This window comes from Brachycentrus maculatus, unplaced genomic scaffold (genome assembly GCF_059751285.1).
Source record: "Brachycentrus maculatus isolate JH-2025_06_01 unplaced genomic scaffold, ASM5975128v1 h1tg000144l, whole genome shotgun sequence".
In the NCBI taxonomy this organism is placed as follows: domain Eukaryota; kingdom Metazoa; phylum Arthropoda; class Insecta; order Trichoptera; family Brachycentridae; genus Brachycentrus; species Brachycentrus maculatus.
In genome coordinates, this window is record NW_028280897.1 from 2842519 (window position 1) to 2864211 (window position 21693).

The 21693-nt window shown below is 35.9% G+C and overlaps 1 protein-coding gene across 1 annotated transcript in view; it reads right to left on the reverse strand.

The window, feature by feature from the left end:
* The window catches only part of LOC148308918 (forkhead box protein F2-like), a 31681-nt gene extending 28384 nt beyond the window's left edge, over positions 1-3297 (reverse strand). Inside the window, exon 1 of the mRNA XM_088260941.1 lies at positions 2442-3297. Within this exon, the coding sequence (XP_088117067.1) occupies positions 2442-3078 (637 nt within the window). The 5' untranslated portion in view covers positions 3079-3297. The remainder of the gene's footprint in view (positions 1-2441) is intronic.
* Between the last annotated feature and the right edge of the window lie 18396 nt (positions 3298-21693).

The window sequence follows — 21693 nt, forward strand, 5'->3', positions numbered from 1 at the left end:
CTGGGTATTGAATCCGGATCTTTGCTACCTTCAGTAAAGTAGCAAAAACACTAAAAAAACTGTACGGAATTTGAAAATAAGTAAGAAAAAAAAAATAGTAAAATGACAACTGTATATTGTTTTTTCCACATATTTTATTTGACCAGTGATAGTGTTTCATCGCTTTCGATTCCACAAGTGTGATTATGTCTGAAACCCTATAGCCGGTTAAATAAAATATACGTGAAAAAACTATATATTTGTTACTTCATTATATAAAATGCAGTCCCACCAAGAAATTTCAGTACAAAACATAAATCTTACAATATAATTACTGAAGTATAACAAATATATAAACGGCATAATTACAAAAAAGATCAATAAAAGATATGAATAGCAGCAATATAAAATATTAATGATAATTTTATTTAAATTATTGATTTGGGAGTGCATTTTTCTCTGCGGCCTTATCCGCGCACAATGATGCATAAAATTGTGCCAAATTGCATTGATGAAGGCTTAATAGAATGAAAATGATCGTCCCTCCGTCGGAAATCGAACCATTCACCTCGACTCGCCAATTAAACAGAGTAAAAAGTATTTCACTATTTTTTTAAATACACAGGATTACGCGAATTAATGTGAGCGCCAGTGATGACAAAAAAAAATATTTGTTTGTTATAGAACAAGAAAACATCACCATATTACGAATGTGGACAAGATATAGGGGATGCAAACCATACGCTCTTTCAGTGTCTGCTCACACTAGAGAGGAGATCTTTCTAAATAGCTTAACACGGCCAAGAATCCAACTACCCACCCAAGTATCCACCCTTCTTTCTGAACCAGATTCCAGAATTAAAATTCATAATTTTTAATATGTTAAAGCTAAACGCATTTAAACAATGTTTTTTTTTTATTAATTGTTTTTATTATTTTGTTTGTAAATAAAAATAAGACTTGATACTGGCAAAAACATCCTCACACTACGTGACTGATAATTAAATAATAAATTAATAACAAAAATAAAAATAAAATAAAGAAATTAATTTAATTTTAGTTGTTTCAATAGAAAATGTGTCCTTTCTTGGCTTTTACAACTTCTTAAACACGTTTTGGCGTAGATTTTTTTTTATAGTTTTCTGATATTTGATAATCTCAAAACCATGTATGGATTACAGCCTCAATCAGTTTTGTTTTTGTTGTGCAAACTGTTTAACGTCTAGCTTTTACAATCGCCTACAAAATTTCAATGGGATTAAGGTCCTGTGAGTACGAATAAAATCTAAGTAAAAACTAAAAAGGATTATAATTACAATTTGTAACATTCATTCATTCTCAAATAGTGGTTGGGGCACTGTATCAGAATAATGTAGCGTCATCTTGAGCGCAAACTACATGAATACGACACGATTAGACTTGAGATTCTATCGCCAATTCAGGGTAACATAATATTGAGTATATTTTATATTTAAAAGCTTATTTAACTCTATGGTATGGTAATATAACACTCTCCTTCATCGTTTCTTTGTGTAATGCCACTTTTAAGTGGTATTATACAAAGTAAACGGTGGATGATAAAAGCAGTGTAATATTTAATATTGGTAGTGTAAAAACACATTGGTAATGTTGATGTTTTATCCGACGGGAATCGAATCTAGAACCTCACTTTTTTTAAATAAAAAAATCAACGTTTTGACTTAAATTGATTTTGAAAATCAACTAGTTGAGAGGGTAAATAAAAGAATTATAGCGAGGAACAGTAAGTAAACTCACCCCAATTGAAGTGATATTACACAAATAAAATTATGAATGATAAGGAAAGAATAACCAGTATTGAAGTGTAAAAACACATTGATTATATCAATGTTGAACCCGACGGGATTCGAATCCAGGGCCTCAAAATTTGTGAATAACAAAATCAACGTTTTGAATTTGTAATGTTGAAGGATAAATAAAAGCAATATAGCAATGAAACTCACCTAATTTTTAAATGGAATTATACAAAATAAACGATAAATGATAAGGAGAGTATAATACTAAGTATTGAAGTGTAAAAACACATTACATATGTATGTAAGTGTTGAATCCGGCGGGAATCGAATCCAGACCCTTTAAATTTGTCAATAAAATAATCAATTTTTAGTTACGTCAAAAGGGTAAAGGCAAGGAATTGTTTAGTAAACTCACCCCACTTTTCAGTAGTATTACACGTGAACGATTAATATAAGAAAAATATAATATTAAGTATTGAAGTGTAAAAACACATCGATTATGTTAATGTCGTTCCTATTTGTGAATATGAAAATGAAAGTTTTGAATTTGTAATGTTGAAGAGTAAATTCACCCCATTTGTAAGTGGAATTACACAAAGCGAACGATAAATGATAAGGATAGTGTATGGTAATATCAAGTACGGATGAACGTGGAATGGGGGTAAACGGAGCGACTTCGCAACTCACCCCGGTCGTCGGGCGGCATCGCGTAGTGGTAGTTGGCGTAGGGCTCGAGGTGCGGCGGCGTGGCGGGCGGCGGCTGCAGCGGCGGCGTGGGCGGCCCCTTCGCGTAGGGCTGCTGCGGCCACTGGCGCTCCGGGTAGTACTCGTAGGGCGCCAGAAACTGCTGCTGCGGGTAGCCGCAGGGCGCGTACTCGGGCGCGGGCGCCTCGTACAGGCCCGGCGCCTGGAAGCCGGGGCTGAACTGCGGCTTGAGCGCCTGGCACTTGCGCCGGAAGCCGCGCGGCCGCCGCCGGAAGGAGCCCTCCTCGAACATGAACTCGGACGCCGGGTCGATGGTCCAGTAGTGGCCCTTGCCGGGCCGGCCCAGCCCCTTGGGCAGCTTGATGAAGCACTCGTTGAGCGACAGGTTGTGGCGCACGCTGTTCTTCCAGCCCTGGTAGGAGCCGCGGAAGAACTGGAAGCGCTGCTGCAGGAAGCCGTAGATCTCGGACAGCGTGAGCCGCTTGGCGGGCGAGTGCTGGATGGCCATCACGATGAGCGCGATGTACGAGTAGGGCGGCTTCTCCTGCCGGCGGCCCCCTGCGGCCCTCTTGTTGTCGGCGCTGACCGCGTCCGCGGACTGCTCCTCGTTCTTCATCATTTCTGGAACTCGCCGTAAATAAATAATATTTACTCGGCTACGCGAACATTGTTAATAAACATTTACGCTTCGAGTCCGGGCGCACTTTAAATAATTATTTTAATTACAAATAACAAACTCGGAGCTCGTAAACAAATATCAACATTATCGGAGTGTAACAAAGGAGGGTTTACAGGCCGCTAGTTTACTTTGAGCGTACACAATCCGGTTGTGTATACAAACGTGGGTCGGGCGCGGGCCGCGGCGTTGGAATGAGACTCGCGAGGGGCGGGCCGCGGCGGCGGCGTGACGCGGCGCGCCTCCCGAGCGCTCGCCTCGCGCCTCGCGCCTCGGCGGCCGCGGGATGCGCGGACGAGCGCAGTCGGGAAACTTGGGAGTACGAGGAGATGCAAGAATCCGTGCCTACCACCCCTGCGGGAAGGCGGTGCGTACTCAGTTAGTCAACTTTCTGATTACCCTTCGCTTTCAAACACTTTGCATTTTCCAAGGAGTACAACATCCAATTCAGACACTCCTGGAATAAAAACCAAATGCCAATGATTTCAGTGATGATTTCAACATCAACTTCAACGTGGACGAAGCTCAACCATTGATAAGATTTTTGGATGAAAATTTCGAGTCAAAATTTGAATTCTCACAATGGTCAGCGTACAACCAAATCAAGCATTACCATCGACACAGTATTCTTTAATTTCGTAGAAAATTTGCATTCTTAACTATTTGTTTGCATTTTAAATTATTTGTATTATACTTCTAACTAACTAACTAACTAACCATCACGCCGCTTCCCCGTAGGGGTAGGTAGAGAGAATCGAACGCCACACCACTCAGTCTTTGCAAACTTTGCCTCGTCTACATTCATGCATCATCTCATACATACCCGACGATTATTACGACTCTTGACCCGGCCGCTTTCAAGTATTCGACATACCTGATTGTGGCAAGTTTTCTTCGATCTTCCTCTGCTTCTTTTTCCAACTAAATTCGCCTCAAAAATTTGTTTAACCGTTTTTCCTCACTCATACGTTCCACACGTCCAAACCATCTCTGTTTTATGTTTCTTCTATCATAAACCCTTAATTTCATTCTTAGAGTATGAATTGATGAAAATCGATGAATAAAAGAAATATTTCATTAATTTGAGAGAAATTTTATCCCAATAACCATTTTCTAATGCTGAAATAATAAAATCGTAAAAACGGAAAGACAGCAATGCATGAAATCAACAGTTTCTAGAACCCAAAAAGTTTCACATCTAATTTGCGACAACCTCACACATATTTTTTGTTTGAAATAATGATTTTCGACAATCATAGATTATTTTGTTATTTTTTCTTTATAAAAGATTTCTGCCTTTGTTTTTACACCTTCCTACTCTTCATACAACATATCGCTCACTCCTTTCAACAAAGTCATATTTCAAAAATCGTCAAATTTCAGTTGAGTATGTTTTCGGAATGCGGCATATTTTTAACTTTATTTACCATTTTTAGTAACGTTTTACTTAGTAAATACCACTATTTCTTCAAGTCTTCTGTGACACGTGTTTCGATGCATTCCGCATCATCAACACCGATGCGGAATGCATCAAAACACGTGTCACAGTAGATTTTAAGAAATAGTGGTATTTACTAAGTAAAACATTAATTAAAAATGGATAGATTTTACCAGAAAGTGACTGCCGAATCAATCAATGAAATTAATATTTACCCGCTACAGGGCAAAAAGTGTTGTTTTGGCATTTTGAAGAGAAGGTATTGTTTAATTATTTTTTTAAATATACTTAATTTTATTCAAATGGAGAAAAAAACTTCAGGTTTTACCTAAAAAGATCTGTTGCACAGTAGTTGATATTTATTTTTAATACATTTTATTATATTCTTAAACTTTAAAAACGCTTTCCTGAAAAATCAAGTTATTTTTTGATATTTGTATGACATTGTTGAACGGAGTGAGTGATATGTAATATCAAAGTCCACAACATTTTGAGTGTGTCCAAATACTTATCAAAAATCTGGGTTTTCTCATCATAAGTTATTTTTACATTTTTTTGACATCTCAACAAATATATAGAATAATGTGGATGTCTCGATATTTACAGGGCTTAAGACCTGTCATAGGCTGGTTAAGTGAACAAATTACACACGTGCGATCATACATCTAGAACTTCCGAAAATTTGAGTAGTGTGTTGCACGTGTGTAATTTGTCCACTTTAACAGCCCATGACAGGTCATAAGCCCTGTAAATACCCAGACATCCATATTATTCTTTATCTATGTTAGGATGTTAAAAAAATGCAGTTTCTATCATAATGAATTTGGCGACTGCCGAACCAATTCATTACAATTGACAACCACACTGCTTAAATTTGCAACCAGATTTGTGAACACGTATTTGGACACACTCAAAATGTTGTGAGCTTTGATATTATATTGTATAAAGGGTAGGAAGGTGTTAAAACAAAGGGAGAATTTTTTAATAAACAAAAATTAACGAAATAATCTATGATTGTCGAAGATTTTAATTAAATATTGACAGCAAGGAATTACCATAAAAATCAGTAATAAATCGTTATGTTCTATTATCATTCTCGGATTATTGACCTTTGATCTTTACGTATTATGTCAAATGTCATTAAAACGTGTGTACATGGTTTGGACATGTGGAACGTATGAGTGAGGAAAGAACGGTTAAACAAATTTATGAGGCGAATATAGTTGGAAAATGAAGCAGAGGAAGACCGAGGAAAACATGGCACAAACAAGTATATCAAATACTTGAAAGCGGCCGGGTCAAGAGTCGTTATAATCGTCGGGTATGTATGAGGAGATGCATAAATGTGGAATAGGCGAAGAATGTTCGCAAAGATAGAGTGGTGTTGCGTTTGATTCTCTATGCCTACCCCTGCTGGAAAGCGGCCTGATGGTTAGTTAGTTAGTATAAATTATGCTACAAATATATTTTTAGAAGTTTCTGAGGTATCTCTACATGAGAGAGTACGGCTATTATCCTTGGCTCTACCCGACCAAGTTTCTCCAGGGTATGCTTGGCTACAATAGTTTAGAGACTAGAAGGAATGTGTATTTGATTACGCATTTTTATCGATTGTTGCGCGGTATGATCGATAATCATGAAATTATCCGGAGCATTGGTCTGTATGTTCCCGATAGTTACCTAAGACAGCGTCGACACAGATTGTTTCACATTCCTATACACAGGATCAACCTGCCGATGGTTATGCCTGTAGGAAGAGCTACCGCTATGTTGAACAATATCTCATTGGATATTGATCTGTTCTTCTACACCTTTAGCAATAGTTCTTGTATAATTTTTGTTTTAATGTATTTTTAATGTATACGATTTAAATTTTTTATAGTTTGTAATGTATTTACAATATTTTGAGTGTGTCCAAATACTTGGAATCTCCAATTACAGGAGTTATTTTCATATTATTTTTTGACATCTCATCAAAGATGAAGAAGAATATGGAAGTCTGGGCTGACGACCGTCATCGGCTGGTTTAAGTGATCAATTTACACACGTGTAACATTCACCAATTCTACCCATTATTAATTATACCCAATAGATGTCTCTAGTGATTCAAGAACAAGGTTTCTAAATTGGTTCATATATACATAGAACTTCCAAGAATTTGAGTAGTGTGGTTGTCAATAATGGGTAGAATTGGTGAATGTTACACGTGTGTAAAGTGTTCACTTAAACCAGTCGATGAATATCGTCAGCCCCGTAAATGCCCAGACTTCCATATTCTTCTTCATCTTTGATGAGATTCAAAAAATAATAGGTACTATTTGTAAGTACTTAATAAAATGTATAGGTAGGTACCTAGGTATTTTATTACATGTATATATTAATTGAAATAAATAAATTGAATTTAATTTAATTATAATCATGTGTGAATCAGAGATATGACTTGTGACCATAAAAGTTCCTCGAACGATAAGATTTTCTACCCAGTAATACAGTCATTGCTGTAATGAAGGTAACATGTGAGAACCAGAACACCCAATGCGTTTTACATTTAGATAGGTACTAGGGAATTTCCATAGTCGGCATAAAATTTCAGATTTATTTATAGATTTCGCATAAATTTTAATGCAAAATGTATGTTTTTTTCCGTAGAATTTTACAGAACTGTGGTGGTCACACATTAGAGATAATAATAATCATTTTCATATTTATTAATAGATTTGGTGTTTAATTTATAGAACTGTATTTTAATTTATATATTAAATGTTCAAATCAAACACTGTTTTTTTTAAACTACTAACGCGTATTTTATTGTTTGAAAAAACACTTAAAAATAAACTTTGTTACAATTGTTTCGCCTTGTCATGGCATTTTCAAACGAATGTGAAGATTAAATGAACTGATGGTCCTTTTTTATAAATTAGAATTATTGTTTTTAAAATTAAGAAAGGTGTGTTGAGATGGTTTGGACATGTGGAGCGTATGAGTGAAGAAAGAACGGTTAAACAAATTTATGGGGTGAATGTAGTTGGAAAAAGAAGCAGAGGACGACCGAGGAAAACTTGGCACAATCAGGTATGTCAAATACTTGAAAGCGGCCGGGTCAGGAGTCGTAATAATCGTCGGGTATGTATGAGGAGATGCATGAATGTAGAAGAGGCAAAGAATGTTTGCAAAGACAGAGTGGTGTGGCGTTCGATTCTCTCTGCCTACCCCTGCGGGGAAGCGGCGTGATGGTTAGTTAGTTAGTTAGTTTTTTATTATTATTATAAACTTAGTTAGTTATAATAATTGTTATTATTATTTATTTTTTTTTTTATACATTTAGAGTCCGCCTCCGTGGTGTAATAGTTAGCGTGTTTAGCCACCGTGCTGGAGGTCGCGGGTTGGATTCCCAGGGAGTTTGAAAATGAATATTAGTGATTTTACTCACTACTTTTTATTTAATATTACCCTGGACTAGTCCTTGAAGCGCAAGAGTGATTACCTTGCCTTCATGCAAGTAACGATCAAGATAATACTGCGTCATACGATGCAATGCTCTATGCACCATTGGGTGCGGATAAGGGTTAGAAGATTACTTTTTATGTGGAGGTCCTCACCAAAACGTTACATTTTACATTTTAAATTAATTTAAGTAATCAGGAATTCTAGCTTGTATAATTGTTACGCTTTGATGCGATTTAATGATTTCATATTGGTTTAACACAGGATTGGTCACGTTTTGTCGCAATTTAATTAAGATTTCGATAGAATACAGTCAACAGGACAGATTGCATTTAAATGATTTTTGTGCAATATTGGATTATTAAATGTAACTTTTTGGTAAGGACCTCCACATATGGCGTCACTATCATAAAATACTACCTCAAGGGCTCACTGTGATTTGATTGAGGAAAAGGAGATTGTGGAAATGATTTAACAAACAAATGCAAAACGGTAACTGGCGTGCCGGACGGTAACGTTACGTGTAATTCAAAGCAGTGGACAAACGCCCTAAGGGCGTCGTCCTGGGCGGCGGGAACCTGATGCCTTGTAAAAGAGGCAAGCTTGATGGCGACTCTCGGGAGGCATGCGGAGTACATGGCCAGCCAACTGAATCGCCTTTTCTTGACGACAGTTGTCAACAAGATTTGCTGCATCCTACCCTTATCTCTTCATTCCCCGCAAAGTCAAACCAGAGCACGCCTAAAATTCTTCGCAGACACCTATTTTGGAACTTACAATAACGCCTTGAACCCTATAAAAACAGAGAACAATCATTAAAGTAATTTTAACAAGAAGAAAAACACATTCAAAAAAAAAAAAATTTTTCAATATTTAAGGTCCCAAAATTAGAAAATATTTTCCGAAAAACAGCAATTCTTTAACTATTTAAGGGTGAAAATTACCTAAGTCTCAATAAAAGCACATCTTTGAGATATAAACATAACTTTTCAATACCAAAATGTAATACCAAACAATTCCAACAGAGCCCCTGTGACAATCCTTGTTAGAAATGATCTCTTTTCATGCCTAGACAATAGTGACGAACAGATGGTAATTTGCTGCTTAATGGCCGTTTGTGAAAGTTCATGCGGAATCCAAATTTCTGATCTATGTTTTTTTCTAATGCGATTAAGATGGTCTTTAACAGTCGTCAAGAGGCAGCCAAGCTTCACTGACAATTCTTTGATGGTTTTTCATGGATCCGCTTCAACTGCTGATTTTAACACGTCATCATCTAATTTTATAGGTCTTCCTGATTTAGAGGCATTTTTCAATCCCCTTTCGCTACCTAAAATTTTTCTAAACGTTTTAGAAGTTACTACGCATCTTCATAGATTTCGCAGATAGTCTGAGTGGCTTCTTTCGATTTTAATCGCAAATGGATCTCTTCGATCTCTGATCTTGAATTTTTTGTTTGGGGTAAAAAAAAACTTTTTGAGTAAAAACGAAAGCTAACTAATAGAGCTTCAAAATGAGATAAAATTTTACGTGTTTACTCGACGACAGCCGGAGGCAAATTAATTTCAAAATTATCCCTTTAAAAATTATCATTACTTTCCGCTTTACCTATTGTATATATATATATATATATATATATATATATATATATATATATATATATATATATATATATATATATATATATATTTTTTTTTTTTTTTTTTTTTTTTTTTTTTTTTTTTTCCTTCATTTCTCTTCATCATCCCCCATTTCTCTTCATCATCATGTTTGACTTCATCCTACGAATGTCAATCCCACCGGATCGAGGAATTGCAGTGAGTCCTGCTCAGAAATTATGCGATTTAGAATATGCGGACGATGCAGTTCTAATAGATACATCGATCGGAGCCCTGCAAGATATAATTGACTCCCTCCAAATAAACTCCGCTCGGTTAGGCCTAAGAGTGAACGCCAAAAAGAACAATGTCATGTGCAACTCAGCCTGTCCGGACCGAGATCAACATCTTACTTGTGAGGGACGAGCTCTCGTTCGAGTCGACACCTTCAGATACCTTGGAACACTCATGGTGGAGGATGGTAGTGTCCAGAAGGAACTGAATGTACGGCTCGGAATGGCAGGAGCTATATTCAATAAAATGCGCAATGTCTGGGACTCACTGCTTTACTCGACAAAAACCAAGTGTCGTCTCTTTAACGCCTGCATCCTAACAGTGTTGCTGTACGGATGTGAGTCGTGGCACCTCACCAAAGCTCAAAGCAAGAAACTAGCAAGTTTTGAAAATAGATGCCTGAGGCGAATACTGGGTATAAAGTGGTATGACTTCGTGAGGAATGACGATGTGAGGAGAAGAACTCAACAGCCCCTCATACTGGAAGTCCTGAAGAGAAGAAGGTGGACATGGTTGGGACATGTCCTTAGAATGCCACCTGAGGGCATCAACCCCTCATGTCTCTTCTTCCAACCCGAGGATTCCGGCGCCCCGGAAGGCCGCTGACGACCATTCACCGACTATACTCAGCGGAACTTCGAGACGCCGGACTGACCTGGGAGGAAGCCAAGGAGATGGCGCGTGACAGAGTGACTTGGAGACGTCTCGTGTTGGCCATACAACACGAGACGTTCGATAGCGAGCATGGAAAGAAGAAGAATATATATATATATATATATATATATATATATATATATATATATATATATATATATATATATATATATATATGTGTGTCATATAGTCATGTAGAAACAGTCGATCGCTTGATCAGTTTTCTTTCATGCCTTTTTTCATAATGGATTTTATTTTAAATTGGACAGAAAGTCCTCAATGCCCTTTTGAAAGAATCAACCGAAAATAATGAAATCCAAATATATTTTTCACTTGAACAGTCTACTTTCATACCTTTTATTTAAATTTTTAAAAATGGTTTTTGTTTTAAACTGCTCTTTTGAAAGGTCGACTGAAAATAATGAAATTAATTAAAGATTTTCCGCTTATTCAGTTTACTTTCATACCTTTTTTAAAATTTATTATGGATTTTTTTATTAATTAAATATCACAGAATGTTCTCAACGCTTTTAAAGGTCAACTGAAAATAGTGAAATTCAAAGATTTTTCGCTTGATCAGTCAACTTTCATATATTGTATTGTGTGTATATTTTTTCAAAAATGGATATTTTAATATTAGATATCACCGTAAGAAAACATTGCCCTTTTGAAAAAGTCGACCGAAAATAACGAGATTTAAAGATTTTTCGCTGGATTTAATTTACGAGTTTTTGAAGTTCTGCGATCTGCGTGTTTAACGATTCTTTTTACGCTGTTCTCGGCGTGTATGGTGTATGGCAACCATCAGCAACGTCGATTCTGTGAATTTCCCCCATTTGCCCTCCGCATGCGCAAGTTTAATAGTCTTAACAGTTTACACAATAAGCACACATCAAGCCGATTGATTAAACATACTGCATTCCAGATCACCAACCCGCCTCGGCGTTCTGACCGAGTGCGGGGCTTCCTGCTCCGACGCATCCGCTGTTGAGTTGAATGTTAAACCATATTTCAAAAAATGAGCATAGAAAAAGCTGTGTCGGGTTGTGGTCCCATGGTTAGTATCGCGGATTCTTTCAGTCAAATCAGAGTTTCACGGTTCGAACTCACTCTACCACAATTTGATACCTATTTCTTATAATGAGAAATTGTTCTCACAGAAATAGTATGATATTGAAATATTTGTGTGCCGCTTTTTCCTTTGCCCTCCATATTATCATATTTTGTTATTTATGTTTTTTTTTATATGTTAATTTGTAATTTATATTTTTAATTTTCAATTACTTACTACCGTCTGATTGCAAACGGCTATATATGATCTCAAACGTTTTGATCAATATCACTAGTCTGTTTTTGGTTGGTTCGGAGATATTGATTTTTAGCAATAAACCCACCTATTTATTTTCTTATAACGTGAAGTATTTAAAAAAAAAAAATTAAATTTTAAAATAATCTGAGTATCTAAAAAAATAGCTTTAAATGTAGCCAAAGTACATTACAAACTAACATGATTGTTTTTTAATATCTCAACATGGATGATGAAGAATATAGTGTTTACAGTCTGATATTGGCAAGTTTAACACTTGTCTAACACTCTCCAATCTACCCATGATTTACAATCACACTTCTCAAATTTATAAAGTTTAATAAATACGTCAATTGAAAATCTTCTTTGTCACCATTTGAATTAAGTATTTTTTTTTGTAAATAGAAACTTTATTAAATGTATGTAAGATTCTTTCCGAATTATACATGAATCATCCAAGATTATTATTATTATTATCAACTCCTAAGAGGATTTAAACCCAGAATCTGTGAATAATGATTGGGAACACCCAAAACCCCCGGCTTCGATTCCCAGGGGGGGATCAAATAAATATAAGTGATTTTTTCACTCTAATATTTATTCAATATTACTTCATTTGTTAACGATCAGGATAACACATCGCTTATATGATGCAGTGCCCTATGCACCATTGGGGTGTGGATAAGAGTTTGAAGAAGATGACTTCAGATTCAACAGTAATGTGCTGTGTATTATGAGGAAGGTAATAGTTAATTTTGAATAATGATGTCATTACTTCACCAATGAGAACTCCGAATTAGTGGGAGTCTCTTTCAAGGGAGCAAAGTATATGTCTCTCTCTTTGTCTTACAAACGGGACAGTGGACCGAACGAGAAGGATGCCACGTTCACAGATTGAAATGCTGCTAGGAAAAAGAGATGACCGTATGGGTTCTTTGCGCACTGGATTGTCGAGTGAAGATGGTATATTTAGACCCATCCGCGTGTGTTGATATTGTAAGCCACGCCCACTTAATGGCAAATGCGAAGACGCTTACTTTGAGCGTTTGTCCACTACACAGAATTACACGGAATTTTACCGTCCGGCACGTCAGTTAGCGTTTTAAAACGATAATTGGCTTGGATTGGCTTGTACTTTTGTCCACCTTACTTCGGATCGGTGCATGAACACGTTGCGCGAATCGTTTCGATCACGCTTAACTGTCGTAGTCGCTTTCATTTTTCAAAACCGGACTGACGGACGGTAAAATTCCGGGTAGTGGACAAGCGCCCTTTGTGTTATTAATGATCCCTAGTGAGAGGAAATACCTAATAGACTATCTGTTTTTTTTCATCATATTATATTTACAAATTTCTCATTAATAACTTAAGAAATAATCAGGAAATAATAAATAGATTTTTCAATAAAAATCAAAATGAGAATTATATATATATATATATATATATATATATATATATATATATATATATATATATATATATATATATATATATATATATTTATATATATATAAATATATATATGTGTGTGTATTTTTCAAACCCTTATCCGCAACTCAATGGTGCATAGGGCACTGCATCATATAAACGCAATGTTATCTTGATCGTCAACACATGAAGGAAATGTGATTTGATTTCCACTCGTTTCAAAATATCTAATACGTACTTGAAAAAGTCGCATTTTGTTCTTGAGACCGTGGCAATTACTCTAACATATATATCTACAATACATCTCAATAAAGCTCAACAAAGTGGTAATTACTCTACATGGAGAAGCAGAAGATGAGATGTAAGTATGCAATTGAATAGATCGGTTCTTAGGCTTCATCAAGCTTCGCGCGTCATCGCGGATACTCTACGAACCTCTAATTTGAGATATTCTGATGCTATCGCCTGAAATCAATCAGTCCCTAAATAAGCTGAGAAGCTGAAAGCAAGGAATAATCTGTGTTGTGTCTTGTTTTTGTAACACAGATAAGTACGGAAGAGCTACGCGTGGAACGGTTCTCATAGGACGCGCCTGTAGCGGATTCATGGCAGTTTTTATGAGTTGCCAGACGCGAAGCTGAAACATTTACTGTCGAACCGGGAACCTCCGCGTCGGGTCTCGGCACTAAAATACGTGCTGCATTGCTCGTCAACATTTAAAAAAAATACAAATTTTGCTTTAAATATACATTTTTATTAAAACATAGCTATTCTAATAAAAAAAATAAAAAATAAATAAAATAAAAAAATATATATATATTTATATACATATATATATAGGCAGGCGCCGTGGCGCAGTTGGGTAGACGCTCGACTGCGAATCTGGCAATTGCAAAATGAATTCAAGAAAGTTTTTAATTGGTCTGGGTGTTTGTGATGTATTTTTCACACTTACCTTCCCCATTTTTACTATCCTTCCTGCAGATAAGCATTTAAAATAGACGATTTGAGGGTTATTCCTTTTTTTAATGTATTTTTAAAAATAAGTTGTTTTAAAATTAAAAAAAATATTGAGGTAAGTGAGTAATCAACTTCCATAATGTTGAATGAATGAAATGCACGATTTATAAAAAAATAAATTAGTATTTTTTAGGTAAGGAACTGTTTTATCAGTTAATTTCAGTATTTCAAATACTTGAAAGTGGTCAAGTCGGGAATCGGAATAATCGGCGTGTATATACGAGTATGATAGATGTTTGAATGTGGAATAGGCGAAGATTGTGTGCAAAGACAGATTAGTGTGCGTTCTATTCTCTCTGTCTACTTCTGTGGAGAATCAGCGTGATGGTAAGTTTTTTTAATTGGATCGCTACCTTTGAGACCTTCATTCGTATAACCATCGGATATTTTGGTATTTTTTTAAAAATGTTTTTGAAATCATTAGGGTGAAGACTGGCCGGAGCATTTCGTCGTAACATCGCTCGCGGCGAGCATATTACGTTATGACAGTACGGCATTGCTGACTGACCGCGATCAGTGCTCGTTGTAGCCTTGTGCTCAGTGTTGCCATGTGTTACACCAAAAAAACTGAATTACAGTCTAGAAATTTGTATTAAATTTGTAAAGAATCAATAACCTAAAATTTGTATTAATCTTTGCAACTTTGCATTGGTAGTTAAAATGTCGGACGACGAAGACGTGATTCTTGGTTCTGTGATTTTAATAAATTACAGCTTACTCCAGTGAAGAAAAAAAATCCTCGCAATTTGGGTAATTTCCCACAGATTGGCAACCCTGGTACTGACCTAAAGTTGCATCCAACTTCGGATGGAGCGTTCGGAAAGAGCGGCGAGCGGCTCGGCTCGCTGTACTGACTGCCTGAATGCTCGCATCGTAACATGTTACGTTACGACGAAATGTCAGTCTTCACCCTTGTTATATCAGTTATTTCTAAGGAAAAGTTTTCACAGAATTCTTGTTTTGTGATACTTAGAAATGTTGATCAGGTATGCCAAATACTTGAAAGTGGTCAGGTTAGGAGTCGATGCATGAACGTGGAAGAGGCGAAGAATGTTTGCAAGGACAGAGTGGTGTGGCGCTCTATTCTCTCTGCCTACCCCTGCGGGAAGCGGCGTGATAGTTAGTTAGTTAGTTAGTTAGTTAGAAATGTTGATTATAATGGAAAATTTTCTGGTAAATATTATAAGTGAAAATTTTTTCCTAACCTTCTTTCACTCATATATAATATTTTTTTCTCATAACTAACCACCTTCTCAAAAATTAATAAAACAAAAAAAATAATATTAGTTTTAGTGAGTGATAAATTTCCATGAATAAACCGATAATTCTCGCATTTTAATTTTATTTTTTATTTTAATTTTGGGACACTTTGTTGACTCGTATGACCATCGATTTATCCGTAAATTTCTCTAAAAATGCTTTCTATTGTAAATCAGTACTTACAAGCTGCCCTCCAGCGTGACGACCATCGCTCAGGAAGGCGTCCTGCCCAACACCTTGGCCATTCTCCAGCCCATGGGATCAAGAGGAAGGCGTTTTAATTTGTCGGCTCATCTTTTCCCCGCTCCAGACTCGACGGCCCGAGACCGATTGACGACGTTTTAATCCATTTATTTTTTGTATCTCATTATCATCATCATCCTATTATTATTATTACTATCCATATCTTTATAAGCGCCCTTGAGATAGTATTTTACGAAAATGGCGCTTTACAAATTATCCAAATTATACTACTACTACTACTACTACTACTACTACCATCACGCCTTTTCTCCGCAGGGGTAGGCAGAGAGGATGGAACGCCACACTCTTCTGTCCTGACATACACTCCTCGCCTCCTTCACATCCATACATCTAGTCATACATGCCCTCCGATTACGCAGACTTTTGACACCGCCAGATTTTAGGTTCTGATTGATCTGATCGTGCCAAGTCTTTTTCGGTCGTCCACGTTCTGTTTTCCCTCTCACATTCGCCACATATATTTTCTTAGTCATTCTCTCGCTATCCATTCGCTCCACATGTCCATACCACCGTAAAGAACTCTTCCTAATCTTTTCAATTATTCTTCGTTCAGCCTAACATTCCTTTCTTATATCGTCGCTTTTAATTCTGTCATACAATGATTTTCCACACATTCGTCTGAGGGAGCGCATTTCAACAGCGTTCACTCTGCTTTCATCCTTATTATTTCATCCAAATTATTATTATTATTATTACGAAAAGTTTGTGCACAATTTTTGTTTTGAGATACTTACCATGATCACGTTATTCAAATACTGCATCATGGTAAAAGTGGATATAAATTTATATTTTGGTAACAAAACCAACAGTTTGTTAACCCTTTAAAGGATGAGCTCTATTGTTTACCCTTAAACTTCTGAGTTATATCAGTGCCGGCTTGGCGTTTGGTATGTAGGCGTTTCTGAAGCAATTCAAACCCTGGAGATGCCTTATTTAAATATATGTATATATATATATATATATATATATATATATATATATATATATATATATATATATATATATATATATATATATATATATATATACAAGTAGGGAACAAATAGGGAATATTATCGATAAAATTAAGAAGGAATTTGAAGAATATATAATCCAATTTTAGCTTATAATTTGCCCAGTTAATTTATTTACAACTATTTGTATTTGGACAAACTCAAAATGTTGTAAATAAATATGTATATTTACCATATGAGGGTCCGATTTCTACGAGTGTATGCTAATCGGTATCTCCTTTGCAAATGGACTGTTGTCGGAAGGGTGTCTAGAGTCATATCGCTCACTCCTTTCAAGAACTTCATAAATAAAAAAAACTTGATTTTTCAGGAGAACGTTTTTAAAGTTTAAAAATATAATATTATGTATTAAAAATAAATATCAAGCCACTTATTGAACTTTCTACTGTGCAACAGATCTTTTTAGGTAAAACCTGAAAGTTTTTTCTCCATTTGAAAAATATTTAGTACATTTAAAAAAATAATTAAACAATACCTTTTCTTCAAAATGCAAAAACAACACTTTCCCTCCTGTAGCGGGTAAATATTAATCTAAAAATATGCCGCTTTTGCTGGGATATAGTACATTTTCTGGGCATTCCGAAATCATGCACAACTGAAAATTGACGATTTTTTATTTATTACGTTCTTGAAAGGAGTGAGCGATATATGATAGCTACATGCCATCACCGAGTGGAACTAATACGCCGATACCAGGAGAGTAGGAAATACGAAGAGATACTCGGAAGAGCGAAGGTGTGCTGTGAGACTGAGAATCCCTTTCATGAGCCCGTCTCCTTATTCTTGTATACCTTTGTCGGTACGCATCAGTCGAGCGTTGCACACAAACTATCATTTACAGACACGTCTCGACCATTCACCATTTGCCTCGGCAAATCTTTTATTTTATACTTTGTAATAAGATCCCATACGGATATATACGGAATGTGTATTTGACTACGCATATTTATCGATAGTTGCGCGGTATGATCGATAATCCTGAAATTATCCGGGACATTGGTCTGTATGTTCCCGATAGTTACCTAAGACAGCGTCGGCATAGATTGTTTCACATTCCTATACACAGGACCAACCTGCCGATGGTTATGCCTGTAGGAAGAGCTACCGCTGTGTTGAACAATATCTCAATGGATATTGATCTATTCCATGTGTCTGAAGAAGTTTTCCGAAGCGGGATTCCTCTACACCTTTAGTAATAGTTCTTGCATATATTTTATTTCAATGTACATATTTTTAATGAATACGATTTAAAAAATTTATAGTTTGTAATGTATATATCAATTGAAATTGAAATTGAAAATATAAATATGAAAGTCTTCTTCAAAACCTGATCCGCGCCCGATGGTGCATAGGGCACCGCAGCATATAAACGCAGTGTTATCTTGATCGTAAACACATGAAGGAAAATTGATCAGACCTCCGCTTCAGGTATCAGTCCCAGGTAATATTGACCATTCACCACGGAGGCAGACAGATAGGCGTTGTAATTTTTTTTTAAATTATGTATTTGGTAGTCACCCAGTGAAAGGATGTTTCTGCCAGTGTCGAGTATTATTTTCATTTACAAACAAAAAAATAATACAAATTTCATAGTTTAAATGTTTGGTTTGCAGAATTTTGTCGTGCGTCCGTCAGTGATGAATGTCCTGAAGGTCGGTCAAAATCGGTTGTCGTCCCGAGAAACATGGACGCTGTGCGCAACATGACTGAAGATGATCGGCATGTGGCTTACAGGCAGATAGAGAGGTCTCTTGGCATATCGAAGACTGCAATACATTTTTTTTTCATGAGCATATAGGATTGAGAAAGATTTTATCCAGATGGATTCTGCATAATTTGACTGAACCGAAAAAAGTGGCTCGTTATGATTAGTGTCACGAAATGTCAAAAAAAAATGGACCGAGGACGTTCAAAATCCGTATACAATATTGTAACAGGAGACGATACAAGGATATATTCATATGAACCTGTAAGCAAACAACAGTCCACTGTTTGGGTGTTTGACGATGAACCCAATCCCACAAAAGTCGTTCGTTAACGGAGCACTTCCAAGAAAACATTTGCTAGTTTCTTCGGTTGTACCGGACAGATCGCAACCATTTCTCTAGTGAATCGAGGAACTGTTAATGTTAAATGGTAAACTTTAATTTGTTTTGCCAAATGTCTCATATAAAATAAGGAAAAACAACAAAAAACGCAATGTTAGTGGGAAAAGAAGCAGAGGAAGACCGAGAAAAACATGGAACGATCAGGTATGCCAAATACTTGAAAGTGGTCAGGTTAGGAGTCGTAACAATCGGCGGGTATGTATGAGGAGATGCATGAACGTGGAAAAGGCGAAAAATGTTTGCAAGGACAGAGTGGTGTGGCGCTCTATTCTCTCTGCCTACCCCTGCGGGGAAGCGGTGTGATGGTTAGTTACAGTTTTTACAAAAAACGTCTCATCATTCTTCATCACGACAAAGCCTGCTCCCATAAAGCACGTCAAACAACTGAATATTTGAAGGAGAAAAAACATCGAATTAATGTCTTATTGCCCGTATTCCCCCGATTTATTGCCTAATGACTTTTTTTGTTCCCCACTGTGAAACAAAAGATGCACGGACGTCGATTTTAATCACCTCAAGAAGCTGTTGAAGACTTTCACAAGCATATTTCTACGATATCAGCTTCAGAGAGGCAAAAATGTTTCCAGAACTAATTTGAATATATGCAAAAGTGTATAGACTTTAGTAAAACACTTTAATAAAATACTTTGTTTAATTTTTAAATTTTTGTAAAAACACTAAATATTTTTAGGCAACCCTCGTACATATTTTATGCTTCGTTATATTCAATATACATTTTGCTAACTATTTAATTCCGTGGTAGCAACCGAATCAAAGCCAATCCAATACGAACAGCGTACGAACGCAGATTTTGAATACTCACTCGTCCGTAATGAGTACAAATAGAAGCCGAGTACGATACGTACTCCAACACCTTTTTATATGATAAAATAGTATTAATTATTTAATTTATCAGACATTTGGTCTATTCAGGAACATTAGATGGAACAAACTATATAATACTTTACAAACTTCTCAACTGAACGCCACGATCATCCATACTTCAAAATCTATTGAAAAGTGTTACACGCATGTGGAAGATAACCGAGACCATTGCATATTTACTTCTTCTTCTTTATCAGCCTTCTGACCTCCACTGCTGGATATAGGCTTCTTCCCCTTCTTTCAATTTTCTCTTAAACATTATTCTATACATTTTGCATATATACAAGTTTAAAAAATTAATAGAATATGGATGTTCAATAATGGTCAAAATGCTGAAAAAATTTTCATCGATGATCCATAAATATTACATTAGATTGCAATTTACCATTATTTTCCAGAGAGTCTTTCGGAATCACAGTCCTAAAAGTAGCTCAGTTAAAATTGCCGACAATAAAAAAGTACTTATCTTACATTTTTTCTACAGTAAATTACTTAAAGACTTGCTTGATTGAAGTGCCGCCATAGACGTATGGGAGGAAAACTCAGCATTAAAAAAAACGTTGTTCCCAGAGTATTTTGAAGATTTTCATTCACGCATATAAAAGCTGTTTATTTCTAAAATTAACATAATTTGTTCAGTAACTTATAACATTGATCATATTCATTTTTTTTGTCATATTGGAATAAAGAAATATATTTATTTTACCTACACAAGTAATTTATTATCATTTATTAACATTATCATAAAAATATTACAATGCCATATTATGCTCCCTCGGATACAAAGAAGCCTCATATGAGGCCCTTCTGAAATACCCAAAAAAATTAAAATGATTGTTTTATAAATCTGTTTTTTTTTTCTGCATTTGATTACCTAGATTAATTCCACACCATAGATTTTTAAAACTTTTTTTTAATGTACGAGTGGGTAAATGTAATAATTTCTATTTTAGTTTCTAAGGAGTATCTATTACTTTTTAAATTAAATCGCTCATGTCGAGTTTCATTTCTGAATTTAAGGAGATTTAAATAACTTTATAAAATAAAACAGGTTTAAACATGTACTCGGTTACTTATGAGTACATGTTTAACGCTGATGATGACAAGGTTCTTGTCGAAACCGGTTAGAGAAAAAAATGTACCAATAAAAAAAGTTAAAAACAAAGTTGTTTTATTTAAGTTAGTAAAATGTGCCACAAAGTATCTGCGAAAACCATAAAGAAATAAAAACTTAAACAAATTGGCGATTGAGTGCGTATGGATATTCAACCACTCGAACGCAATTTCAGTCTCTTTTGTTTTCTAAGGAGCGTTTTTTTTCTCGGAAAACACATGCACCAAATATGGTGGCATCCCTCACATTGTTTTCAGAAGGGTTCGAACACAAACAAACATTAACACACATTGTAAACAAGTAATACCCCATCATAAAACAGACAACAAACTCACTGCAAGCACAACTTGCCCTTGAAGTAATAACATACGAAAATGGCGCCATATAAATATACAAAAAATATTTTTAGTATCGTTCGTATGAAAAGACAAATCGACATGGATCTTCCTCGAAAGACGTCTAGAGGAAGAACAAAGAATTCTGCAGAAAGGATGCTGATTCGAAGGTCTGGTCTAGGTCCATGATAGAAGGACTTACAACCAAAGAACTAAGTGAGCTGATCCCAACAGTCTACAATGACGAATTGTTGAGATGGAGCCAGGAAAAAAGGAGAAGTATGAAAGGATTTGGATATTTGTCCGCTTCCATAGTTTAGCTATCGTGTTGGAGGCTCCAGGCTCGATTCCCGTGATGATCGAAACAAAATTAATTATTTTTTACTCTAATTTTACG